The sequence below is a fragment of the Heterocephalus glaber genome, unplaced genomic scaffold (assembly GCF_053883595.1).
Source record: "Heterocephalus glaber isolate CG9 unplaced genomic scaffold, H.glaber_assembly_v1.0 deba00001472, whole genome shotgun sequence".
Lineage (NCBI taxonomy): Eukaryota > Metazoa > Chordata > Mammalia > Rodentia > Bathyergidae > Heterocephalus > Heterocephalus glaber.
The window spans coordinates 42,112,447-42,135,781 of record NW_028258315.1 but is presented as its reverse complement, the minus strand read 5'-3'; the positions used below and the strand labels follow the sequence as shown (position 1 = coordinate 42,135,781).

Below are 23,335 nucleotides of genomic sequence, written 5' to 3'. Positions count from 1 at the left end.
GCAGGTTTTGAAATATCAAAGTATTACATGTTAGTGAAAATATTTAAAAATGTAAAACCTCACCCCTGCCCTCATGGACCTTATAGAATTTACATTCCAGAGGAGGAAAGGAGCAGAGAATAAACAATACACATAATTAAGTTTTAAAGGATGTCTAATGGTGGATTATTATTAAAAAGAGGAGTATATTAGGAACCAATTACAGGCAGATGCAATCTTAATTTTGTAAGCCATCTGGGCATGGTGATACATGCCTGTAATCTCAGCACTCTGGGAGGCTGAGGCAGAAGGATTACAAGTTTGAGCCCAGGATGGACAACTTAGCAGCTTAGTGAGACCCTGTCTCAAAATTTAAAACAAAAAATGTAAAAGACCAGGGATATAGCTCAGTATGAGGGCCTTGAGTTCATTTCCCAGTACTGAAAAAAACAGATTTGCAAACTAAATAGATAGCTTCATTGATAATTTTTTGAAGAAACCCATGGAAGGCAAAAAAGAGCCATCCTAGCATCTGGGGGAAGACCAATGTAGGTGGCAGGAACAGCGGCTGCGATAGTGCTAAGCCAGAAATGTTCCACGGAAGGGCAGAGAACAGAGAGCAGGCCCAGGGACAGAGGTGGGAGGTGTGTACTGAGAAGTAAAGGGTGGGGCAGGTCACACAAAATCTGCAGGTCACAGTCAGAGCTTTGGCCTTTACAGTACTTAGGGATAGACAGCTGCCACTGAGCAGAGGGTTTGAATAAAGGACTGTCATGATCTGATGTGTGCCAAAGGGTATCTTTGGTTGCTCTGTTGAGAACAGACTGTTACAGGCCCAAGGGTAGGGGTAGAGAGGCCAGAAAATGACCATTGTAATAGTCCAAGCACTTAAGCATAGTATCTTAGACCAGGGTGGCAATTATGGATGTGGTAAGAAGTGATTCAATTCTGAAATCTGTTTTGAAAGTAAAGCAAATACTGTTTTCTGGAGGGCTTTGAGGTAGGAGGAGAAAGAGGGTGGAAAGATAGTCCTAGGTTTTAGCTCAGCAATTAGAAGGAAGGATGCAGTTTGCCCTCAGTGACTGGAAAAGACAGACAGAATCAAACTTTATGGGGCATACGGGATTTCTTTGAAGCATGTTAAGACTGAGATGCTATTAAACATCCAGATGGACCTGTCAAGGAGGATATTGTCTGTACAATGCTGGTGTTCAAAAGTGAGACATGGAGACAAACAACTGGAAGTCGCCAGTGTGTAGAAGGTATTGCCAGCCCTGAGACGAGATGGGTATACTAAGGCATCGATAGAGAAGATGCTGAACAACAGAGCGTGCAGCATCAAGATCTGGAAGAGAAGAGGGGTTCCAACAATGGCAATTAACAAAAAGCAACTAATGAGAGGGGGAGAAAAAATCTTGAAGACAAAATGAGGAAGTTGTACTAAGGAGGGAGTGTGCAGCTGTTCCAAATGCTGGTGACAGCATGAGTCTGAAGAGGAACTGGGATAGTCCACTGGATTTAGCAACATCAAGGTCTTTGATGACCTTCCCAGGGACAGTTTCAGTGGAATGATGAGGATGAGCATCTGAAATGCAGTGGGTTTAATAGAAAAGATTGGAAGCCCGCGTGCTTAGGCAATTCATTCCAAGGATATATTGAAAGAGAAGCTGAGAAAGTGAGTACAAATGAGGTTTTTAAAAGAATGAGAAAAAATAAAATAAAAAAATAAAAGAATGAGAAAGTGCAGCTTTTTTATGCTTATGGAAATGCATCAACAGAGGAGATGGATTAAGAAGCAAAGGACAATTGCTAGAGTCATGATTTTCAATAGATGGGAAAGAATGAAACTTTGTATTAAATGAATTTGCATTAAGTAGAACTACTGCTGGTTGCTCTGTACTACATTACAGGAGGAAAATGTGTGTGGGTACAAATGCTGCTAGCTGAAGTTTTACAGTTGTGGGAGTTTATGGAAATTTTCTTCTGATTGCTTCAGTTTGGGAGGAAACAAGAATTGAGATCATCAGCTGAGAGAGAGAAAAGGAAGTGAATCGTTCAAGAAGAAAGAAGACAGGCTGGGGAATTTAGCCCAGTGGTTCTGCCACCTGCCTCACAAGCGCAAGGTCCCAAGTTTGATCCTCGATACAAAAAATAAAAAGAAGAAGAAGAAAGGAGACATGAAAAAGTAGTTGAAATTTTTCAAATATTTGATTTTCAAGTATTCAACACAGCTGAAGTTTGCGCTCCTTAAAATAGGACTAGTCAAACTGGTTGTGCATTTTTTTAAAAAGAGTAAAAATTTAAGTTAAAAAAGTGAACAATATGTGTTCAGAATATACCAGGGATAGGTCTGCATTAACCAAGGTGGGTTGTTGAGGTCTTTTTGGAAGAAGTTTAGCTTGAGTCAATAATGGGAGGATAAGTAGGATCAATGCTTGATCTCTTAGTTTCTTCTAGGCTCAGAGTTTGTGTGATGAGACCTTTCAAAATCTCATTTGTAATAGACTGTAGAAGCAATGAAGACCATATTGGATGACCTAAGAGCAGAAGACCAATTCTCTGTGGTTGACTTCAACCACAATGTTCGAACCTGGAGAAATGACTTAGTTTCTGCTACTAAAACACAGATTGCAGATGCCAAGAAATACATAGAGAAAATCCAGCCCAGTGGAGGTGAGTGGGTTTGGCCTAAATCCTTGTAGCCCAAATGTTGGCTCACTTAAGAATCACTGTTCCTGGGCCAGGGATTTAGCTCAGTGATTCCGCCGCTTGCCTCACAAGCGCAAGGTCCTGAGTTCGATCCCTGGTACAAAAAAAAAAAACCCAAAAAAACAATCATTGTTCCCCGCCACAGTGATCTTTGATCAGTCTGTAATGGTCTACCCTAAATAACACATTTCTTGGTAGATGATGAATACTGTTTGTGGTCAAACTAAAATGTGTAATCCCATCTATACAAGTTTTTAACCATTCCCATTTTTTATGGAGAAGTAAGTGACATATCTGCCTTTTTATTTTCACTTGCATAGCATGAAATGTAACTGTCTTCAGAGTAAGTCAGCTAAGCTGATTTAGATATCTTAAAGTGGGTGTTTCACAAAATGACAAATAGGTGCTTTGAAGGGCTTCTTTATTTCCAAGGGGATAATTTAAATAATTTACTTCACTGGTGGATCTTGACCAGGCAGAGCAAAATTTACTTGGAAAGCAATCAAATGACTTTAATATTGAGTAAATTATGCATCAATAATCACCAGACAGACCAACTTGAATCCAAGATGTGAGTGTGTGTGTGAAAAGAAAGCATTTGCAATGACACATTGTATCACTTTCACAGGCACAAATATCAATGAAGCACTCCTGCGGGCCATCTTCATTTTGAATGAAGCCAATAACTTAGGACTGTTGGACCCCAACTCAGTCTCTCTGATCATTTTGGTTTCTGATGGAGATCCAACAGTAGGCAAGTATCACTTCAATTTTCCCATGACAAATATTTTTACTATTGTTTCTTAGAAATGTGATTTGCTTAAAATGAGCACTCTGATGACATTTGCCTGAGTTTCTAAAATATTTAAGCCAAAAATATTTTGGCCTGAGAGGACTTATCCCCTATTTAGTCAGCTTTCTGTTGCTCAGAAAAAATACCTAACATATACAACTTAAGAGAGGAAAGTTTTATTTTGACTTGTGGTTTCAGAGGTTTCGGTCCATGATAGGCTGGCTCCAAGGCAGAAATGGCATGGGAAGACTGTGGTGGACAAGAACTACTCACTGCACAGCAGCCAGGAGGCAGAGAGAAAAGGAAAGAGCCAGAGATGAAGAGACCAGAAAACAGATACAGTCCCAAGGCCACGTCCCCATCATCTACTCTCTTCCACTAGGTCCCATCTCCTAAGTCTCTGTCACCTCCCAATAATGACATCAAATTATGATCCTATGGATCCTATGGGTGATCCATGGTCCAGAAAGAGTACATTAATGAGAAAATGAATGAAATTTGAAAATGACTGAAGATTAGTGAAAAAATTATGATCTTAACAATGAATTAATGAAGTTAGAGTCCTCATGATCCAATCACCTTCTAAAAGATCCATATGAGACTTTTGGGGGACATTTTAGATGTAAACCATAACATAATCTAAGTTAGTGCCCAGACATCTTCAGTAGTGCTTTGAATGCCTCGCTTTCCTCTGCACAATGGGGAGAAAGTTGAGTTTGATTTATAATAGTTTGTTGTTAGGATTTGCTGATGCCTACTAGCAAAATGCATTTATTTCCTCAACTTTAGATAAGGAGATATGGGAGCTGTGAAGGATGAGTACCTACCCCAGCTCTCTCAATAGCACCTGCAAAGGCCACAGTAACATGTTCTCTCTGGTCCACTTTTCTCCCTGTTTCAACCGGAGAAATCACTGCTCTCTGACACAGCCTTTAAGTTAATCATTTTTCTTATTCACTAAAACAGCTTCTAGCTTCTAACATCTCCTAAGTTCTATTATCTACATTTATTTTTATTTGTTGTATTGATGTCTTTACAGTGACAAATATAAATAATAATGGATATTAGATGAGATCGCACGAGTTTGTCATGTGAATGTGTCTAACCTGGGCCTGACCTGCCCAAGCAGAAGAACTAGTGCAGGGATAATAATGATTACAGGAGTTTCAGAAAGACAAGAGCAACCCTTTTATTAATAGTGAGACCAACATGAGCAGTTTTCAATATATTTGTTGCAGATCCAATGCTTTTCTCTTTCAGATAAGATAAATTAAAGTTCGCTTCTGGATAAAATCATGAGGAAGAAAAGGAAATGTGGTTTTTAAAAATGAAGTATCCTTTACTCCTGTCCCTTAACCTTACAGTTCCTGTCTGTGCCAGTCACCCGTAGCCAGTTTCCAGGGAGAGTTCATGCACACTTGTATTACTCAGTAAACCTCTTGATACATGGACGTACGAGATGTGATCCAAAACAAATATGTCTCTTATTACAACGAAAGGCACATTGCTATTAATTGCTCTCAAAATACTCTCCCTTTCTTTAAACACAGTTACTCTATCATTCTCGCCACTTTCTGAAGCAGTTCTAGAAGTCCTCTTTCATGAGCATCTTTAGTTATGCTGTCATGGCTGCCTCAATGTCTTGAATTGATTCAAAGCATTTACCTTTCATGATCATTTTGGACTTTGGGAAAGAGCCAGAAGTCACATGGTGTCCAGTGAATAAGGCACATGTAATGTTTTTTATGAGCCTGCCTTTCTATTGGACAGCACTCAGCAGCAGCATTTATCACAACTCCAACAAGTCCAAAGGACTTTTCCTAAAAGTCCAAACAGGACTTCCAGAATAGCTTCAGAAAGTGGCAAAAATGATGAGATAATTGTGTTTGAAGTGAGGGGAAATATTTTGAGTGGGATGAATGGCAATGTGTCTTTTACTGTAATAATGTTTTTTAATTTAAACATTCACCTTTTCATTTAAACATTTATCCATCACACCTTGTAGTTTATGCTTACCTGTATTACTCTACATACACACTGGTACATATACATATGTATGTACATGTACGTACATTCATATGTGTATATATATGCAAATACCTCCTTATACACCCATTCTTTTGATTTTTTTTGCCATTAAAAAAATGTATCTTTCACTTACAATTCCAGCTATTCAAGAGGCTGAGAAAGTAGGATCACAAGTTCAAGGCTAGCCTGGGCAACATAACAAGGAACCATTTAGGAAAAAAAGTGTTTTTTGATGGAGAACAGCCTGAATAACATGAGATCTTTTTTAAAAAAATAGAAAAAAGTGAAATTATTCAATATAAACATGTAAAGAGTTACTGGGTTCTTCTTAGTAACTGCATACTTTTTCATTGTTTAAATTAACCAATCTCTCTTATTGGGGTACATTTAAGTTGTTTCCAGTATGTTGCTAGGAACCATTACCCATACTTCATTTCCACATGTATGAGTGCTTTGTAAGAAAAATTCCTAGAGTTGAGTTACTGGGTCAAAGGGCAAGTAAATTTTTAATTTGAATAATTTTTGCTAAATGATTCTCTCTGGACTTTCCAAAAACTTCTTAACATTTGTTCCTCATTTCTTTCCCTTCTGTCATCACCAACTTCAGGTGAATTAAAATTATCAAAAATTCAGAAAAATGTGAAGCAGAATATGCAAGACAATATCTCCTTGTTCAGTTTGGGGATAGGATTTGATGTTGACTATGATTTTCTGAAGAGACTCTCCAATGATAACCGTGGAATTGCTCAAAGAATTTACGGAAACCAGGATACTTCTTCCCAGCTCAAGGTAACAGGTTCTATTTCTTTCCCACCTTACTAGAACTATCCATATCTGGTGCCTGAAAGATGAGTTTAATTCAAAATGCCATCATTTCAGCTATAGCCAGTTGTAAGAATCTGAGAAGTGTTTTATTCCTTTCCCACACATTTCCCTTCACCCCCTGTATTGCTGCACTAAGGGTGAGATGGGAAGAGCAAGGCCTGGGGCACACGCATTCTTACCCCTAAACAGCAGGGTCTTCTGAGACACTATCCAGCTTCTGCTGGCTCCCTCTACCTCCTCGACCAATTGCTCTTCCTGTTATCATGGGCACCTGTTTTCCTTTAAATAAAAAAAATGTTCCTTAAATAAAAAATAAATAAATAAAGATACAAAGTACTTGCTAATTTTAATTAAATGAACCAAAAAATGATGCCAATGCCAGGCATCATATTTAAAACTGGAGATAGGAAAGGGATAAGTTTCTAATTTGGGGAATATTAACCCAACTGATTTTTATTATTATGAGTATCCATAATATTTTTAAGGCTGATCATAACAGAAATGGGAAATAATGTTTGGCTCTTAAGTCAAGGGTGGTGTTTTAACAAGTTGTAACCATTTCTGTGTCTCAGTTTTTCTTAACTAAATAATTATAAGTATTCTTTCCTGTCCCCTAGATTCATAAGTATAACTTAAGAGGTATCTGGTAAGCATGTGAAAAAACTGAGAGGAAAATGCTTTAGATCTACCACGTGATATGAAAATAATTATTTCTCTGTGTTTTTTTTCTTTCCTTCTCTTTTTGAACTGTAGAAATTCTACAACCAAGTATCTACTCCCCTGCTCCGGAATGTTCAGTTCAGCTATCCGCACACCTCAGTAACAGATGTCACTCAAAACAGTTTCCACAACTATTTTGGAGGCTCAGAGATTGTGGTGGCAGGAAAATTTGACCCAGCTAAACTACAGCAATTAGGAGGCATTATCACTGCAACTTCGGTACTTCTGCTTACTGCTTTATCCTAAAAGTACAGTGGTGCCTTGGTTCATGAACTTAATTCCCTCCATGATCTGGAGAAAGTGGCCATGGTCGTGTTCATCACCCGATGCAGAGTTAGCAAACAAAATCAAAATTTTGCCAAATGCTTCTGTTTGCGGACCACATTATCTGCAAACAAAAGCATTCATGAACTGAAGTACTACTAACTGGTCCTCTGAAATACAGTGGATCCTGCATGTTTACAAGAGAATGGTCCGCATCCCCAGAATGGCCCGCATCCCCAGAATGGCGTGTGTAGAATGGGAGCAGCAGGTGAAAGAGAAGGCATGAGACCCTCTGCCATCTTCCCAGCTATTCTGCAAATCCTCTTTTTCACTCAGCCCAAGCCCGCCTCTGGAGGATGCACTTTTTTCTTCCACTTCCTCTTTTATCAGTATATTTTTATTTAATTGGTATATGTTAGCAATACATACTAATTGCATTTGGAAAATTGACATATATATGTATGTATATGCATGTATATACAGTATTTTGATTGTTTTCAGTACCTTTTCCTCCCTTTATTTACCCTCTCTTCTCTTCCCCATTTCCAAGAAGTCTGTTTCCTACCATTCCTCCCTTTTTTACTCTTTAAAACAGACCTCTAGCAGATAATATAACTGAAACAGTAATAAAAACTCCCATTTCTTTTATATTCTCCAAAGGTACGTAGTGCCCTAATTCACTTACAGTAGATACTAAAACGTGAATTGATTAAACAGCTCTGCTCCATCAGCATCCTGCAACTGAACCTTTCCTGTCTAGGCTAGCACAGATTTGGTCCTGGAAACCTTGGCCCAGATGGATGACTTGGAGGATTTTCTATCAAAAGACAAGCATGCGGACCCTGATTTCACCAGGAAACTGTGGGCCTATCTAACAGTCAACCAACTGCTGGCTGAGCGGTAAGGCCAGAAGAGTACCACAGGGATTTGCAAAAGTAAAATGTTCACCTAGAATATTTGAGGTCATGCACAGAATGAGTTTGAAACCAAGAAAGGAAGCCAATTAGCCCCAAATGGGATTATAGGTGGAGACCTACAATCCCAGCACTTTGGGAGTCTGATGCCAGAGGGTGACAAATTCAAACCCAGTCTGGGCAACTTGGCAACATGAGACCGTCTCAAAATAAAAAGTACAAAAGGGCTGGGTATGTACCTCAGTGCAAAGGCTCTGTGTTCAATACCTAGTAGTGGAGAGAAGGGGGGCGGGGGCGGGGAGGAGAGAAAGAAAAGGAAAGTTAATATAATACTTCAATTATTTACTTCTGTTGGTTCCCACAACTTCAACTAAAGCTAAATTAACTCTTTTTTTTTTAATTAAGGTATAACATTCTTAAAGTGTGTGAAGTGTGTTAATTTTAATGAACTATGCTTGGTGGTACATGCCTATATCTTCAGCACTTGAGAGGTTAAGGCCAGAGGATTGCCATGAGTTCGAGGCCAGCCTGGGATACATAGTTAGTACAAAGCCAGTTTGAACTACATCATGAGAACTTGTCTCAAAAAAAAAATTACATATATATATATGATTTGTTAAAGACATACGTATTTAGTAACTGTCAGACTTAAAATCAAGGCTCACTGTCAGACTTACAACCCACTGCTCAGACTTATGATCCATCTTTTTTTTGTACAGTTCTGTACATCTTGTTTATAGATCCTCAATGCCTTTTTTGTACAGTAAACCTTATTTATATAATTCTGTAATGTTTGCTGATTGTACTGTACAGTACAGTACAGTGTTGCATGTAAGAGTTATACAAATAAAAGCAAAGTAATCAAGTTGAAGTTTTCTTTAACCATCTCTTTGTTCTGAATACTATAATGTATGTGCTATATACAATTCCTCATTTAGTAACCAATTCACTTAATGACCTAGTTTCAGGAATGTAACTCTGTTGTTAAATGAGGAATATATATCACTCACATAACCAATCACCACCTGGATCCAGATGTAGAGCTGCTGAGTCATTCCTTGCTCCTCTTCCTCAACCTTCACTGGAAATCATCCTGACATTTGTCACCATTCATTGGTTTTGTCTGTTGCTAAATTTCACATAACTGTGCAATATGTTTCTGGCATCTTTCTCTCAATATCATGTCTGTGAGATTCATCCATGTTGCTGTGTAGACCAGTAATTCTTTTGCATTTACTCTTGAAAACAGGTTATTGTCCAAAGAGAAATGTTATGATCATGTGATTATGATGTCCCTTATGTAAGGGACGCCTAATGCTCATCTATATCACCTCTGGCTTTTCAGTTGAGCTGCCTCTCAACTGCCGAACACAGACACTGGATCACGAGAGTAACCTGTATCAGAATTACATGGGGGTGTTTGATAAAAATGACCATTCCCAAGCCTCACTCCACCCGTTTGATCAGATTTTAGAAAGATGGAACAAGGTTATCAAAGTAGGCCAGGAAAATAAAAAGCTATGGTATAATAGGACTTAGAAAATATCTGACGTCAATAAGATTATTAAAAAAAGAAAAACCCACAAGGTTATAAGCTGTGATTTGAAGTAAGCAAGAAATATCCTGGTCCTTTGGACAGAAGCACACTGGATATACTTAAAGTCATGGAGCAAAACTGCTGCAGAAGTTAAATATTGATTTTTTTTAAATCCCTGTAAAGAGATCAGTGGTCACAAGGAACTCAGGGAAGGGGTATTGAATATGTGGAGCACAGACCATTTTTAGGGTAGGGAAAATTACCCCGTGTGATCTTACAATGGTGGGTATAAACCATGCATTTGTCCGAACTGTAGAAAGAACAATGCCTGGGGTACACCCTACCCTAAACCATTGACTTAGGTCATCAGGTGTGACCCTGAGCCGGACATCAACTGTAGGGGAGGATACTGGGGGTGTGGAGGGGACGTGGGAAAAGTCTCCGTGCCTTCTGCTCAACATCTGTTAACCTAAAACTGCTCTTTTAAAACACTGTCTTTTTTAAAAATTCCCTTGGGACTGCACAGCTAGATAAAAGAGTAAGTTTCAGGAAGCCAGTTGGTTCTTCACCCCCTTCCACCACCTTCCCGGAGCCTGGCTAGACATGGGAAGTGGGTGGGGATGTGACCGAGCACCCCCTCAATTGCAGTTCTGTAACGCCTCCACTTCGCCACCGCAGAAGCCTGGCCCCTACTGCTGCCACGAAGAGGAAAATTACAAAAACAATCCTGCAGATGTCCCTGGAACATCATATCGTGACCCCACTCAGCGCGATGGTCATTGAGAACGCCGCTGGGGACGAGCGCATGCTGGCCGACTCCCCTCCACAGGACATCTCCTGCTGTTCAGGTCAGCATGTTGGTCTGCGGACAGCAGACAGCGCGGCTCCCTCGCCCTGCACCTCTGCTCAGGCCTCCCCTACCCACCCCTTGCACCCAGACTGCGTCCCTCTGGGCCCAAGCTCACCCCTTCAACTTACTTGCAGGGTGGTTTATTGCTGTGGTCTTCAAACATTTTTGCTCACACCTTCCAAAGGAATTTTTAAAACGTATGAACCCCCACACTCACTTTTAACATCAACGTTCAGATTTTTTTTCATCTAGTTTAAACAGTTGCCACTGATATATTTCTGGAGTGTGGTGAATATTGATCTTGTAAAATAAAATCAAGTCACTGTCTAAATTGTAACTAATGAAATAGAATACTTCACTTGAGACTATCATTCATTTTTTTTTAAAATACATGAACAAAGCTGGATGTGGTGGGGGCACATCTTCAACGCCAGCACTCTGGGAGTTTGAGGCAGGAAGATGGCAAATTTGAGCCCAACTGGTTCAACTTGGCGATTTAGTGAGAATCTGTGTCCAAAAAAATTTTTTTTAATTGAAGAAGGCCGTGGGTGAGCTCAGTGTGAAGGCCTTGAGTTCAATCTCCAGTCTCATAAATAATAATAATAATTCTATTTTAATTATTGAAAATCACATAATATTCTCTCTTCTAGTTGAACACAAGCCCTCACAGTGTGAGGATAATGTAGGAGAGAGAACTCTGGGATAAAAGCAAGGGGGCCTGGGGTTTAGCTCAGTGGTAGAGCACTTGCCTAGCATGTGTGAAGCCCTGGGTTCACCCTCCAGGGCTGCAAAAAGGGAGGGGGTGAAAATTTTACCAAGAACCTGTAGGTATGCACAAAACAGGTTCTTGATGCCTTGAGCAACTTCTATGGAAAAATGAACCTAGGAACTGACGGAGGCAGGTTTTGTCACACAGGTGCCCTCTACTACGGCAGCAAAGTTGCCCCAGGTTCCATCCCATCTTGGGCCAGCCCCTCCCCGACGCCGACCGCGCTGTCTCTGGTAGCTGGGCCACCAATGGAGGCCACGCCACCTTCCCATGTGATAAGAGGTAAGAGCGCCTCCTACTGCTTCTGCTCCTCAGCCGGAAGAATGGAGGGCAAGGTGTCTGGTACAGGCATAGAGGGCTTCCACTGAGAGAAGCTCCGTACCTTAGCCTGGCAGGCCTAAATGACTCATGTACCTCCGTTCTGGTGGTAGAAGGACAAGCTCCAGGTGCCAGCAATCGAGCTTCACTCTGAGGCCTCTTTCTGGGTGGTCCCTGATCTCTTCTCTGTGTGCACTCCTGGAAGGAGAGAAAGCTCTCTGGGGCCTCCTCCTGGGAGTCCCGGCACCAGGGCCTCTGCCGCCCTCTGCCGCCCTCCGCAAGGCCCATTTCCAAACAGTATTGCACGGAGGCTTAGGCTTCACCTAGGAATCTGGAGGGGGACAAGTTAGTCCAGGGCACCCATTCCAACTGCATAAGGTCACCCCCCGGAACGGAAGAGGTGCTCCTCCCATAGGGTGGCCGATAGGCATCGTCAGCAAAAGGATCTTCTCCCTTCTCGACAGCGTTCACGCCCTCTGCGCAAACTCGATCAGGTTACATAACGTACTTGCACTTTGCTTCCTTCCAATTGAAAAGAGGAATAATGATACTTCTACATATACTTTTCGGTAGCTAGGCTATTGATTAAATGTGAAACGTATCTAAAATAATAATGAGCACATAACTGTCACTCAATAAATACGTGCTATTATTAGAGGTTAGGATCTCTAAATTTAGAGACCTAAAATACATTAATGTTGTTTCCTCCATAATGCATGTTATTCTGTGGGATTTGTTTGTTTTAAATAGAGTATAAAAAGTCTAGTTTTGCTCAGTCTTTTTTTTAGTTTGGTTTATTGTTTTTTGGTTTTTAGGTTTTTGTTTTGTTTTGTTTTGTTTTGTTTTGTTTTGTTTAGACAGGGTCTTGCTATGAAGTTCAGGCTGGCCTTGAACTCACTATGTAGCCCAGACCAGTCTTTAACTCACAGAGATCCTCCTGCCTCAGCCTCCCAAGTGCTGGAATTAGATGTGTGCCGCCACACCTGGCTTTGCTGAGTCTTAAAAAAACCCCACAACTTTCTATAGACTATTGCAGTGGGAGCCGTACATAGCAGGTGCAATTATCTGAAGGCCAGGAAAATGTATTTCTTGAGAGTTTTGGCAGCTGTAGCTTCCTCATGCAGTGGTCAGCCTCTCTGTCCTCTCCCTCTCAACATGTGAGACAGGACACCGCTGAGGAAGTGGCAGCAAGTAGAAAACCAGGCCCATGACACAGTGTGCCAATTACTGAAATGGTTAAGTTTTGCAAACAGGGAGTTTATTCATAAGAGGGACAAGCATGAGCAGATGGGAAAGCCGAGTCTCAAACCCAACTCACTTAAACCTGGGCTTCATTTCTGTTGCCTAGAATTATATCAGCCCAATATGGCAGTTCTGCTTCACCATTGCTCATCAGAAGGTTTTACTGGTGGAGTTAAATAAAATGGCAAAACTGATCATTATCTTTCATAAAAGCCATTTTCTTCAAGCAAAACATCTCAAAATCTGTATTTGTATAAAGGAAGTTATAATATGAGTTATGAGCCCTTGTTCCATGCTTTAATAATACTCTCTAGGGCATGGCTCCAGCAAAAGTCAGTTAACCAAACGTTGACTCACAGCATGAGCCTGTTGGTCTGAGGGATGAAAGCACTCTGGGAGGCTGAGACAGGAGGATCACAAGTTTGAATCCAGGCTGGGCAATTTAGCAACTCAGCAAGTGGCTGTCTCAAAATAGAAAATAAAAAAGGGCTGGGGATGTAGCTCAATGTGAAGGCCCTGGGTTCCATCTCCAGTACCATACACACACACACACACACACACACACACACACACACACACACAGAATAAGATATAATTTGTGCCCTGAATTAGTTTATCCCAGTTTCCACATTTCAAAATGCACACTTGAGGGGATTTAACTCAGTGGCGCTGTGCCTGCCTTGCAAGCATAAGGTCCTGAGTTCAATCCCCAGTACCAAAAATAAAAAAAAAAATGCACACTTGAAAATGTGTGAGTTCTAGGCAACAGATCAGAACAGTTGGGAGGTAGCATTTGTTGTCAGACGCCTTGGGGCCGTATCTTACTGGCTCTATGATGTGATCTGTCCTCTCCTCAAGGATGCAATGAGAATGAGTTGGGCTAGTGTCTGCAAGGGGCTCTGCAGAAAGATCTAGAAACAGGGACGTCTCCATATGTGGCAGCCTACTCTTCCAATCTTTTTATAGCAAACACAACTCTGTAGTTGTCTTCAATTCACCCTTTCTTTAGCCCTGTCAGTCATTGAGGCCAGACACCCAGCAATGCTAACTGCTCCTCTCCCCTGAGCAATCCTACAGAAATGTCGCTTAGGTTTTCCTTGCCAGTTCCACTCTTTAGGCTGGTGCTCGAATGCAGCATTTCCTGAAAGGGTTACAGCTTTATTCTCTAAATGATCTTCCTCTATCTACTTTGCAATACTCTAGTTACTCTGCCACTAGTCATTTTCCTAAACTGAGAGTGAAATCATGTCTTATTATCCTCTAAACCTATAATAACTACCTACCCAATAGAATTAAGGTTCATGTTTTAGTGTTTCACGGACTCTGAGATCTACATTTTTCATCTCATCTTTTTTTCTGCATTCTCTAAGGACCTATCCTCGGCCCACACTGAGTCACTTTCTAAACAAATCAGAGTTCTACCTCCATACCTATCTCATTTTACCCACTCAGAATAAAATCCTTCTCTCCTTCATCTTTTGTCTTCCCTTCTCCCCTCCTACTTTTAAAACTTAGTTGAAGACAGCTTTGCTCAGGTTAAAAATCACCTTTTACCTTCATTCTCACAGTGCTGTGCTTGGGGCATTACTATACCATTTCCTTCACTCTGTCTTAGATTGGTCGTTTCATCTGCTACCTTCACTAAATTATTGCTTGCCTGAAGGTATAGACCTTGATATTTTTATAGCTGTACCAAACATTGTCTAACATAGTGTTTTGCACATATTTGGTTCCCCTCTTCAAGTATTTGTTGAAGAATTAAATGGGGAGGAGGGAGGACTAGAATGGATCCTCAGCATAATCATATCAGAAACAAAGAAGCCCTTGCCTAAGAGTAGCTTGAATCTTCTCTGTTCTTGGGTTTGATTAACATTAGTCTCTACATCAACAATGATATGTGTTCTTTACTATATATGGCAACATAAAATAATACATATAATGGGTTTGTTTCTTACATGTATTTCTTATTCCTGTGTCTTTCTTATTCATTTTATGTCTAGTATCTAGCCTAGACATATGGGATAGCTACAAAATAAATATCCACTACATTTATAAATTACATAAAGCCCTAATGGATGTTCCATGACACAGGGGCAGTGGTGCACAAGTATGAATCACAGCGACCTCTATCCCTAAAACAGTTACCAATCACTGGGGCCTGTATCTCTAACATAGTTACTGAGTATGTATCTAGGCACAAGAAATACTTGTTCTCGTTAAATGAAGGTGTTCAGCAATAAAATACTGATCAAAATCTTCCTTTGCATGATTTTATTTCACTTTTCTTGTATCTTTTCTAGTTGAAAATGACCCACATTTCATCATTTACCTACCAAAAAGCCAGAAGAATATTTGTTTCAATATTGACTCAGAACCTGGAAAAATCCTCAACCTGGTTTCTGATCCAGAATCAGGTAAAATAAAGGGAAATTATATTTGAATTAGACAATTAGGTCACTACCTGGATTTATTTCTTTTTCACCTTAAGAGGAATTCTGTATTTTTCAAATTCTGATCATTTATAAGAAATTAAATCATCAGTATATTGTTTTATAGTTCAAAATATATGATCTAAGTCCAAACTAGCTGATCTTATTTTAACATAATCACTGTAATAAAATATATCAGTTGTAAAACAAGATTTATAAAGAAAAATATGTAAATTCTGAAACAAGATGATTTTCTCAAATTGCCAAGTTTTATAAACCCAAATTATGGTGCCACACATGCAGAAAAGAAAATGGCTAGAGTACAAAAGAGAGAAAATATTTTTTCTTCTATAGGAATTTTAGTCAATGGTCAGCTTATTGGTGCCAAGAAGCCCCAAGATGGAAAACTAAGCACCTATTTTGGAAAACTGGGATTTTATTTCCAAAGTGAAGACATGAAAATAGAAGTTAGCACTGAGAACATCACCATAAGCCATGGTTCTCATACATCCATCTTGTCCTGGTCTGATACGGCTCGCGTCATGAACTCGAGGCAAGTCTGAGTTGGGGCCTATCTTTCACACAGGCTGCACAAATAAATCCAGTCACCAACAACATCAACATAGAACTTAAAGTAATCATTTTAAATATAAGGAAGTTGAGAAAGTCGAGCAAGTCTGGTGTGGTGGCAGACACCTGTAATCCCAGCACTCTGGAGGCTGAGATTGGAAGATTGGAAGTTCGAGCCCAGCCTGGGTGATTTAGTGACTTAGCAAGACTCTGTCTCAAAATAAAAGAAGGCTGGGGATGTAGCTTAGTGATAAGGCGCTGGGTTCAATCCCCAGTGTCATCAAAAAAAATTAAAAGGAGGGAAATTGATGTTCAGGAAAATCATTCTTACTCAGTACACTATTTGTGGCACATGAACCATGTGTTTGATCACCACTGTGTCTTAGTGCCTAGGCTCATGCATGACACACAGTAAGTAAGCACTACTGAAATCTGCAGCAGGCTCTACATCAGAAAGTGTGCTCTAAATACGATGATTTTATATCTTAAGCAGAGTATGTTTCCAATTAGTATCTGTTAACTAACTGTTAATCTACAACATGCCAGATGACAGAATTTTAGAGCCAGGAGTTAAAACAACACTCCATAGCAAGAACATTGTCAAACTCTTAGAAAAGTAGTAGAATTGTACTGGGAGGAATGAAGCATTCTGAGTAAGGGTGAGAAGGATAACTTGCTAAAATATCTGTTCTGGAATCCTTAGTTCCCAGTTGTCTTTCACACTAGGGTGGTTGTCTCCGTGAATAAAGAAAAAACTGTGACTCTCACCCTGGATAAAGAAATGTCCTTTTCCATTCTGCTGCATCGTGTTTGGAAGAAGCATCCAGTCAACGTAGACTTTCTGGGGATCTACATTCCCCCTACAAACAAGTTCTCACCTAAGGCTCATGGACTAATAGGTGAGGTGTCTCTCAGCTGCCTTGCACCTATGGGGCCACTCAAGATCTTTAGTGACTTGGATGGTGGCAGTTAGAATTAGGGGAGGTGGCAGATGTGACTGTGGAGTACAGGACCAACGTGGCAGTGTGGTGACTCTGGAATACAATGGCCAGGACCACTTGACCTTCTAGATAATGGTGTTCAGGAACAGGGTCTCAGAATCACAAACTGGAGGAGCTAAAAGAAGGGGCAGAGCCATTTTAAGTTTAATGCTGAAGATTTTCTTTTACCTACAGGGGGATGGACTGGTTTAGGAAGTCTGTGCTCCAGGCAGAGCATCCAGCCAACAGTTCTTAGCATTTTAAGAAGGGTTGAAATGCAAGCATTTGACATCACACACAAACCTATTCCTATGATTTGAACTGTGCTTACCAGTGCTGATCTCACCCCACTGCCGTCAGATGAGCAGTCAGCTTACTGATGGTCCAGTGGATGGACTTTATGTATAAAAAGACTGTGAGAGATCAGCTTTCAGGAAGGACTCCTCCTTCCCATTGCTGCTCTTTTACCTTTCCAAGAATCTTTTTACCCTGGAAATTCTGGAGGGAGAGTCAACATATCACTTGAACCCAGTGATGGGCCTGTCTTTTTATTTAACTTTGAGTCACATATAAATGTCTGTGCTTTGCTTCACTAGGCCAGTTCATGCATGAGCCAAAGATATACATCTCCAATGAGAGACCAGGAAAGGACCCCAAGAAGCCAGAGGCAAGCATGGAAGTGAAAGGACAGAAACTGACTGTCACCAGGTAGGTCTGGGATGCATAAGACAGTAACAAAAAGGGTTCCTGTAGGCCTGGACTCATTCACTGAAATACAAGCGTGAAAAAAGGCATTTTAAGCTCTTCCTCTGTCAAACACAACAATGCACTAAAGATAGATGCATATATAACATTTGCATGAGGACATTTCAGATAGCCCACCTTAAATGTCAATAATGTCTGTATATGTAAGTCTGTGCCATGAAATTCCAAGACTAATTGATCTATTTATTATTCTCATCTTCATGCATCAGAAGCCCTATGGTCACAAGTTGGAAACAAAAAGTTGCTGTATTGGTTATTTTATTGTCACTAGGACAAAATATTTGACATGCACAACTTAAGGAAGGAAAGGTTAAATTTGGCCCATGGTTTGGGGGTTCCAGTCCATGGTTGGCTGGCTCCAAGGCAGAAAGGCCATGGTGGAGTTGCTCACCTCATGGCACCCAGGAAGCAAAGAGAAGGGGGGAGGTGGGATTGAGACCGACTCTCCAAAGGCTCACCCCTGGTGACAAGCCTCTTCCCACCAGTCCTCACCTACTAAAGTGCCTACATGGTCTAATCACCTTCCCAAAACCCCAGCTCTGAACATATGAGATTTCTGTATCTAAACCATAACAGTTGTCCAAAGGAAGAAATCTTAAAAATACCCATGAACCATGAAAGTGGTGTGGTTTTATAAGTATGTTTTTATGTAAAGCCTTCTTTTTGAGTATAGATTTACTGAATGCATTTTTGTGTAGCTTTTCTTGCACAAATCATATCCATATGCTTCATCCAGAAGTGAGAACTTATACACTTGTATAACATTTTGAGTGCAAACCACTTATACATCTTTATAGTTTTTTAGTTGTCTCACCCATGCATAATTTGATATCCTTGTATTTTTTTATTTTTAATTTTTTTTTGGTTCTGGGGATCAAACTCGGGTCCTTGAGCTTGCAAGGCAGGTGGCTGAACCACTGAGCTAAATCCGCGGCCCTTGATATCCTTTTAAAGCAATTTTTGTCTTTTAAGAATTTTTATGAAGAAGACAACATTACTTTCTTAGAAACAGCTTTTTTTTTTTTTTGCAGTACTGGGGATCAAACTCAGGACCTTGCTCTTACAAGGCAGGTGTGGCGCCACTGAGCTAAATCCCCGGCCCTAGAAAAAGCTTTCTGATTCCAAATGTCATTGGCTTTCATATGCTTAATGAAATTATATTTCAATAGTAAACCATAAAATTATGATAAGTGCCACTACAAAAAATAGATTTGTGAACTAAAACAGTGGGTTCTTAGTGAATGTAGCACTCAGCTAGTGTCGGTTTACAAGATAAGAGAATAGTGAATTACCAATGGGCATCAGGGAGCATGATGAGGAAACAATGAGCACGCATTAGTAATGATTATGTGAAGCTTCATGAAAGACCTTCTATTATATGACAAAATGTACATGCTGGGCCTCACTGTAATCCACTACAAGCACCTCATGATGCATAGCTGAAGCAGAGCTGACTTGTGGGCTCAGCAGTTACATATTTTTATGGCTTATTAATGGCAATGTGCATGTACTTTTGCAAATCATTTGCTTCTTTGCCCTGCAAGTGGAGGACATGAATTTTCTCAGAAACAGCTTGAGTCACCCTTAAATAAAACACTCATCCATAAAGTGAGGGTAAGAGGTGTCTCAGGGTGAAGGATGAGATTGGCCTACAACACTTTGGAGTTTGATTCCTGCCTTCTTCCCACCTCTGTTAATTTCCTGCTTTTTACCTTGCTGGAAGGGTCCATGAGGTTTAAACTCTGTGGGGGTTATATGAATTATATCTAAAGACATAATTCTTATTTTCTGACCTTCTAACACTAACCCCAGACTCTGACATTTCAACACCAATCCCTAGACTCTGACAGTATGTACAACTTGCGTAAGGTGGGTGGGGCCTGGGCAGAGATGGTAATAAGAAGGGGTACGAAAACCAGCTGTCCCAGGACAGCCATGCTTGGTCTGTTCCCTGACCACACACACCATTTTCCTTGCAGAGGCTTACAGAAAGACTACAGAATGGACATTGTGCTTGGAACAGATGTTCCCTGTTGGTTTGTGCACAACAGTGGAAAAGGTTTCATCGACGGATATTACAAGGATTACTTCGTGCCTCAGCTCTACAGCTTCCTCAAATGACCTTAAAGGTTTATAATTTTGGAAATTCTCTGTATAAATACACACTTTTTTCCTCTGTCACTTTTGTAGCCCTTCCTCAGTATGAATAATTTTTTAAAACCCAACCAATGGTAATTGACCAAGTCTGTTAACACATCTGAAGAAAATAAATGTTTTTGCAAAGAAGCTTTAGGATTTTATTGCATTTTTCAGAGGCTATAGTGTGTTAATCAAGGTGCTTCAAGGGACAGCAGCTTTGGAAACTCAAGGTGGCGTGCAGGCAGAGGCCTACCCATGGCATTTACCATAATGGTTTCACTATTGTTGAATTGGGTCCTAACCTTGCAGATTGAGTGTATTTTTTATTTAGTTACACAGGAAAGTTCAGTTAGGAGAAGGCTGAACATGAAAGTAAATAGAGGAGGTTACTGATCTTAGTTGCTCTGTCAAGATTTATGCTGTTATCCTGTCATTCTCTTCAGAGATAACTTTGCTAAGGTACCTGAGATGGCCCAATACACTTGGCTAAGATTCCCTCCATAGTGTTGGGCCTTGAGGACCTTTTTAATTCATGAGGCCTGATTAGTCACAGTTGTCCAGGGAAATAAAACCAATAGATTTATTAAAAGGATTGGCTCACATAATTATGGAGGCTAGTAAGTCCAAAATCTGCAGAGTGAGCCAATAGTACTAAAGACCCAAAAGCGCTGATGTTTCAGTTGAAAGGCCATCAGGTAGGTAAAAGCAATATTGCCAATGAAGTCTGAGGGCAGGCTGCTGAGGACTCTCTTTTACTTGGGAGAGAATCATCTGTTTTGTTCTATTCAAGTCTTCAACTTTGGATAAGGCCTCACATTAAGGAGGAGAATCTGTTTTACTCGTTTACCAATTTAAATGTTAATCTCACAAAAATGCCCTCTGAGAAACATTTATAATAATGTTTGATGAACTATCTGGGCACGTATGGCCCAGTCATACTGACATAAAATTAATCATCAGAACAACCCCTTTCTGTTCACACATTCTCCATATAAGATATAACACAATTGGGGAAGTGTCTGCTTATAAAATGACAATTACGTAACAGTCTTGCTTCTCTGAGATTATTTGAAGACCTCCCTGGAGTTTCTGTTGCTCCTCAAATTCTCTACACATTTAAAATGACTCAGGATGCTACCTCAGATGGCTAATTGTACAGCACTCCCATCACTAAATGACAAAAGAGAATCATAGTGCCAAATTCTCTAGAAACCCCTCCAGCTGTGAATCACATAACATAGTGTGAACTCAGAGTCTTCCTTAGCATTCCATGTAGAACTTTTGTTTGTATTTATATGGTTTCTAAAAGTTATTATGTTAGCTTCCCTCACTGTGACAACATACCATACCTGAGAACAACAACTTAAAGGAAGAAAGGCCTATTTTGGCTCGTGGTTACAGAAGTTTCAGAGGTTTCAGTCCATGGTTAGCTGGTCCCACTGCTTTTAGGTCTGTGGTGAGGCAGAAACATCATGGTATAGGGGTGTGACAGAGGAAAGCTGCTCACTTCATAACAGCCAGGATACAAAGATAAAGAGCCAGAGAGGAGGGACTGGGGACAAGAAATAATCCTCAAGATCATGCCCCCATGACCCACTCCCTCCAGTTAGGCCTCATCATTTAAGTTTCCATTATCTCCCAATAATGCCATCAAATTATGAATCCATAATTAATTTCAACTAATCCACTGATGAAGTTAGAGGCCTTGTGATCCAATCATCTTCCAAAAGTCTACCTCTGAATATGTCAGCCTTTTGAGGGACTTTTAGATCCAAGCCATAACAAATACCATTTACATTCTAAACCTTGTATTAGACTTCACTTCAAAAAAAAAAAAAAGTATGGGGCAGGGGTTTAGCTCAGTGGTTCCACCATCTGCCTTGCAAGTGAAAGGTCCCAAGTTCAATCTCTGGTACCCCCCCCCCAAAAAAATTAGTCCTAACAAAAAGCTAATGGAGCTTATAAGGCAAAATAAACTATAAATTTGAAGTAAAATACTAACTGTTGTGTCTGTATTAGTATAGATGGTGGGTGGTAATGTGCAAGTTTGATCTATAATAATTCTTTCATTTGTTCACAATTTTCCTTAAAAAATTCAATTCCTAAAACAAGTACATTTTCAAAGGCCACAGTGGTGAAATTGCCCTTAAAAATAATTTAAACATTTATTTATGTGTACATTTTTGTGAAACTTCCTTTCCAAAATTCGGTAGAATTCATTTTTCCTTCTAGAAGGTAGGCAAAACTCCTTTGGACATATCCAACTCATATTTAAACAACCAAGTGAGTTTCTTTAGATTAATTATAAAATATTAAAGAAAGGTGATTATTTCTATAATCTAAAAATAACTGCAGTGCTAAAGAGGTATGTGGCACAACTTTTTCATTATATTCTTCTATAAAAATAGCCAACCATGACACATTTTTCAAAATCCAATATATCTTTTCTATTTCCTATTTCAAAAATACTAATCTAAAAATGCTAATATTTAATACAAACTTCAAAAGTGGGTCCTTATAATTAATTTCTATTACTTGGTAAAAACCTTGACTTTAAAATAGCTACCATTAGATATTTAAGTATAGTTGGATTCCTAGTATTTTATGTGTTGTGCAGTGGCTATAAAAATAATAATGAACATCTATGCAGGATATTGAGTAACAGAGTTCTATAAAAAGAAATTAGATTTAAAATCACATCTATATACGTAATTCAAATTATCAAACTTTTATAAATAGTTGGCATCTTGAAAGTCATTTTCTGGAAAAGTGATCTTATAATTGTTCATGTGGATCTCTGTTGACAGTAGAAATATGCTTTGTCTATATAATTAATTTTGAATTTTAAATGAATAATCAGTCTTAGATTTCAAACAAAGAAACCAAATGAACAGAAATATTTGGAAAAGAACAACTTCCCCTGGTTACCTCCTGATTAGGTTCTGAAACAATAGGCCTCTCAGCAATGAAGAAAAACTATCTTGAGAATGACCTAAGTATGCTTATTTATTCTTTGGAGCACTTGACAAACAATTGATGCTGGATCAATAGTTTTGTACACAATACTAGTATTTAATTTTAAACATAACTTAATAAAGCTGTTTTTAAAATTAACTATATATTTCTTCATTAGGACATTTTAAACTCTCCAGGTTTGGCTAGGGGTGTAGCTCAGTGGTAGAGTGTGTACTTAGCCTGCACGAGGTCCTAAGTTTAATCCAGAGCACCAAAATATAAAATAAATAAAATCTCCAAGTCGTGAAAACAAAGTGCTATAGTAGACTCATGTCTTGATAATTCAATAATGAATCTCAATTAAATAGAAACTAAAATCAGTAATGCCAAATCTTTTTCAATTTCAAAATGAAGACTTCACTAGAGTTTTCTTGTTTTAATGTATCCTGATTTCCTTAGACACACGACCATTTGTTTTGATTACTGGGAATTCATAGACTACTAGTATTTAATTTAAATCTCGGCTGGACTATTATTGTGCTACTATTT

The 23,335-nt window shown here is 39.5% G+C and overlaps 1 protein-coding gene across 4 annotated transcripts in view; it reads left to right on the top strand.

The window, feature by feature from the left end:
- Itih2 (inter-alpha-trypsin inhibitor heavy chain 2) overlaps positions 1–19,978 on the top strand; it is a 39,028-nt gene extending 19,050 nt beyond the window's left edge. For 2 of the 4 annotated variants that reach the window (XM_004854536.3, XM_004854534.2), the window contains 12 exons: positions 2,484–2,652; positions 3,317–3,442; positions 6,117–6,298; positions 7,088–7,273; positions 8,079–8,218; positions 10,418–10,617; positions 11,536–11,670; positions 15,249–15,362; positions 15,732–15,930; positions 16,674–16,846; positions 17,524–17,635; positions 19,672–19,978. In XM_004854536.3, coding sequence (XP_004854593.1) covers positions 2,484–2,652; positions 3,317–3,442; positions 6,117–6,298; positions 7,088–7,273; positions 8,079–8,218; positions 10,418–10,617; positions 11,536–11,670; positions 15,249–15,362; positions 15,732–15,930; positions 16,674–16,846; positions 17,524–17,635; positions 19,672–19,813 — 1,878 coding nt within the window. In that variant the 3' untranslated portion in view covers positions 19,814–19,978. The remainder of the gene's footprint in view (positions 1–2,483; positions 2,653–3,316; positions 3,443–6,116; positions 6,299–7,087; positions 7,274–8,078; positions 8,219–10,417; positions 10,618–11,535; positions 11,671–15,248; positions 15,363–15,731; positions 15,931–16,673; positions 16,847–17,523; positions 17,636–19,671) is intronic. The other 2 variants (XM_087181969.1, XM_004854535.3) reach the window with 1 other exon arrangement.
- Positions 19,979–23,335: the final 3,357 nt, after the last annotated feature.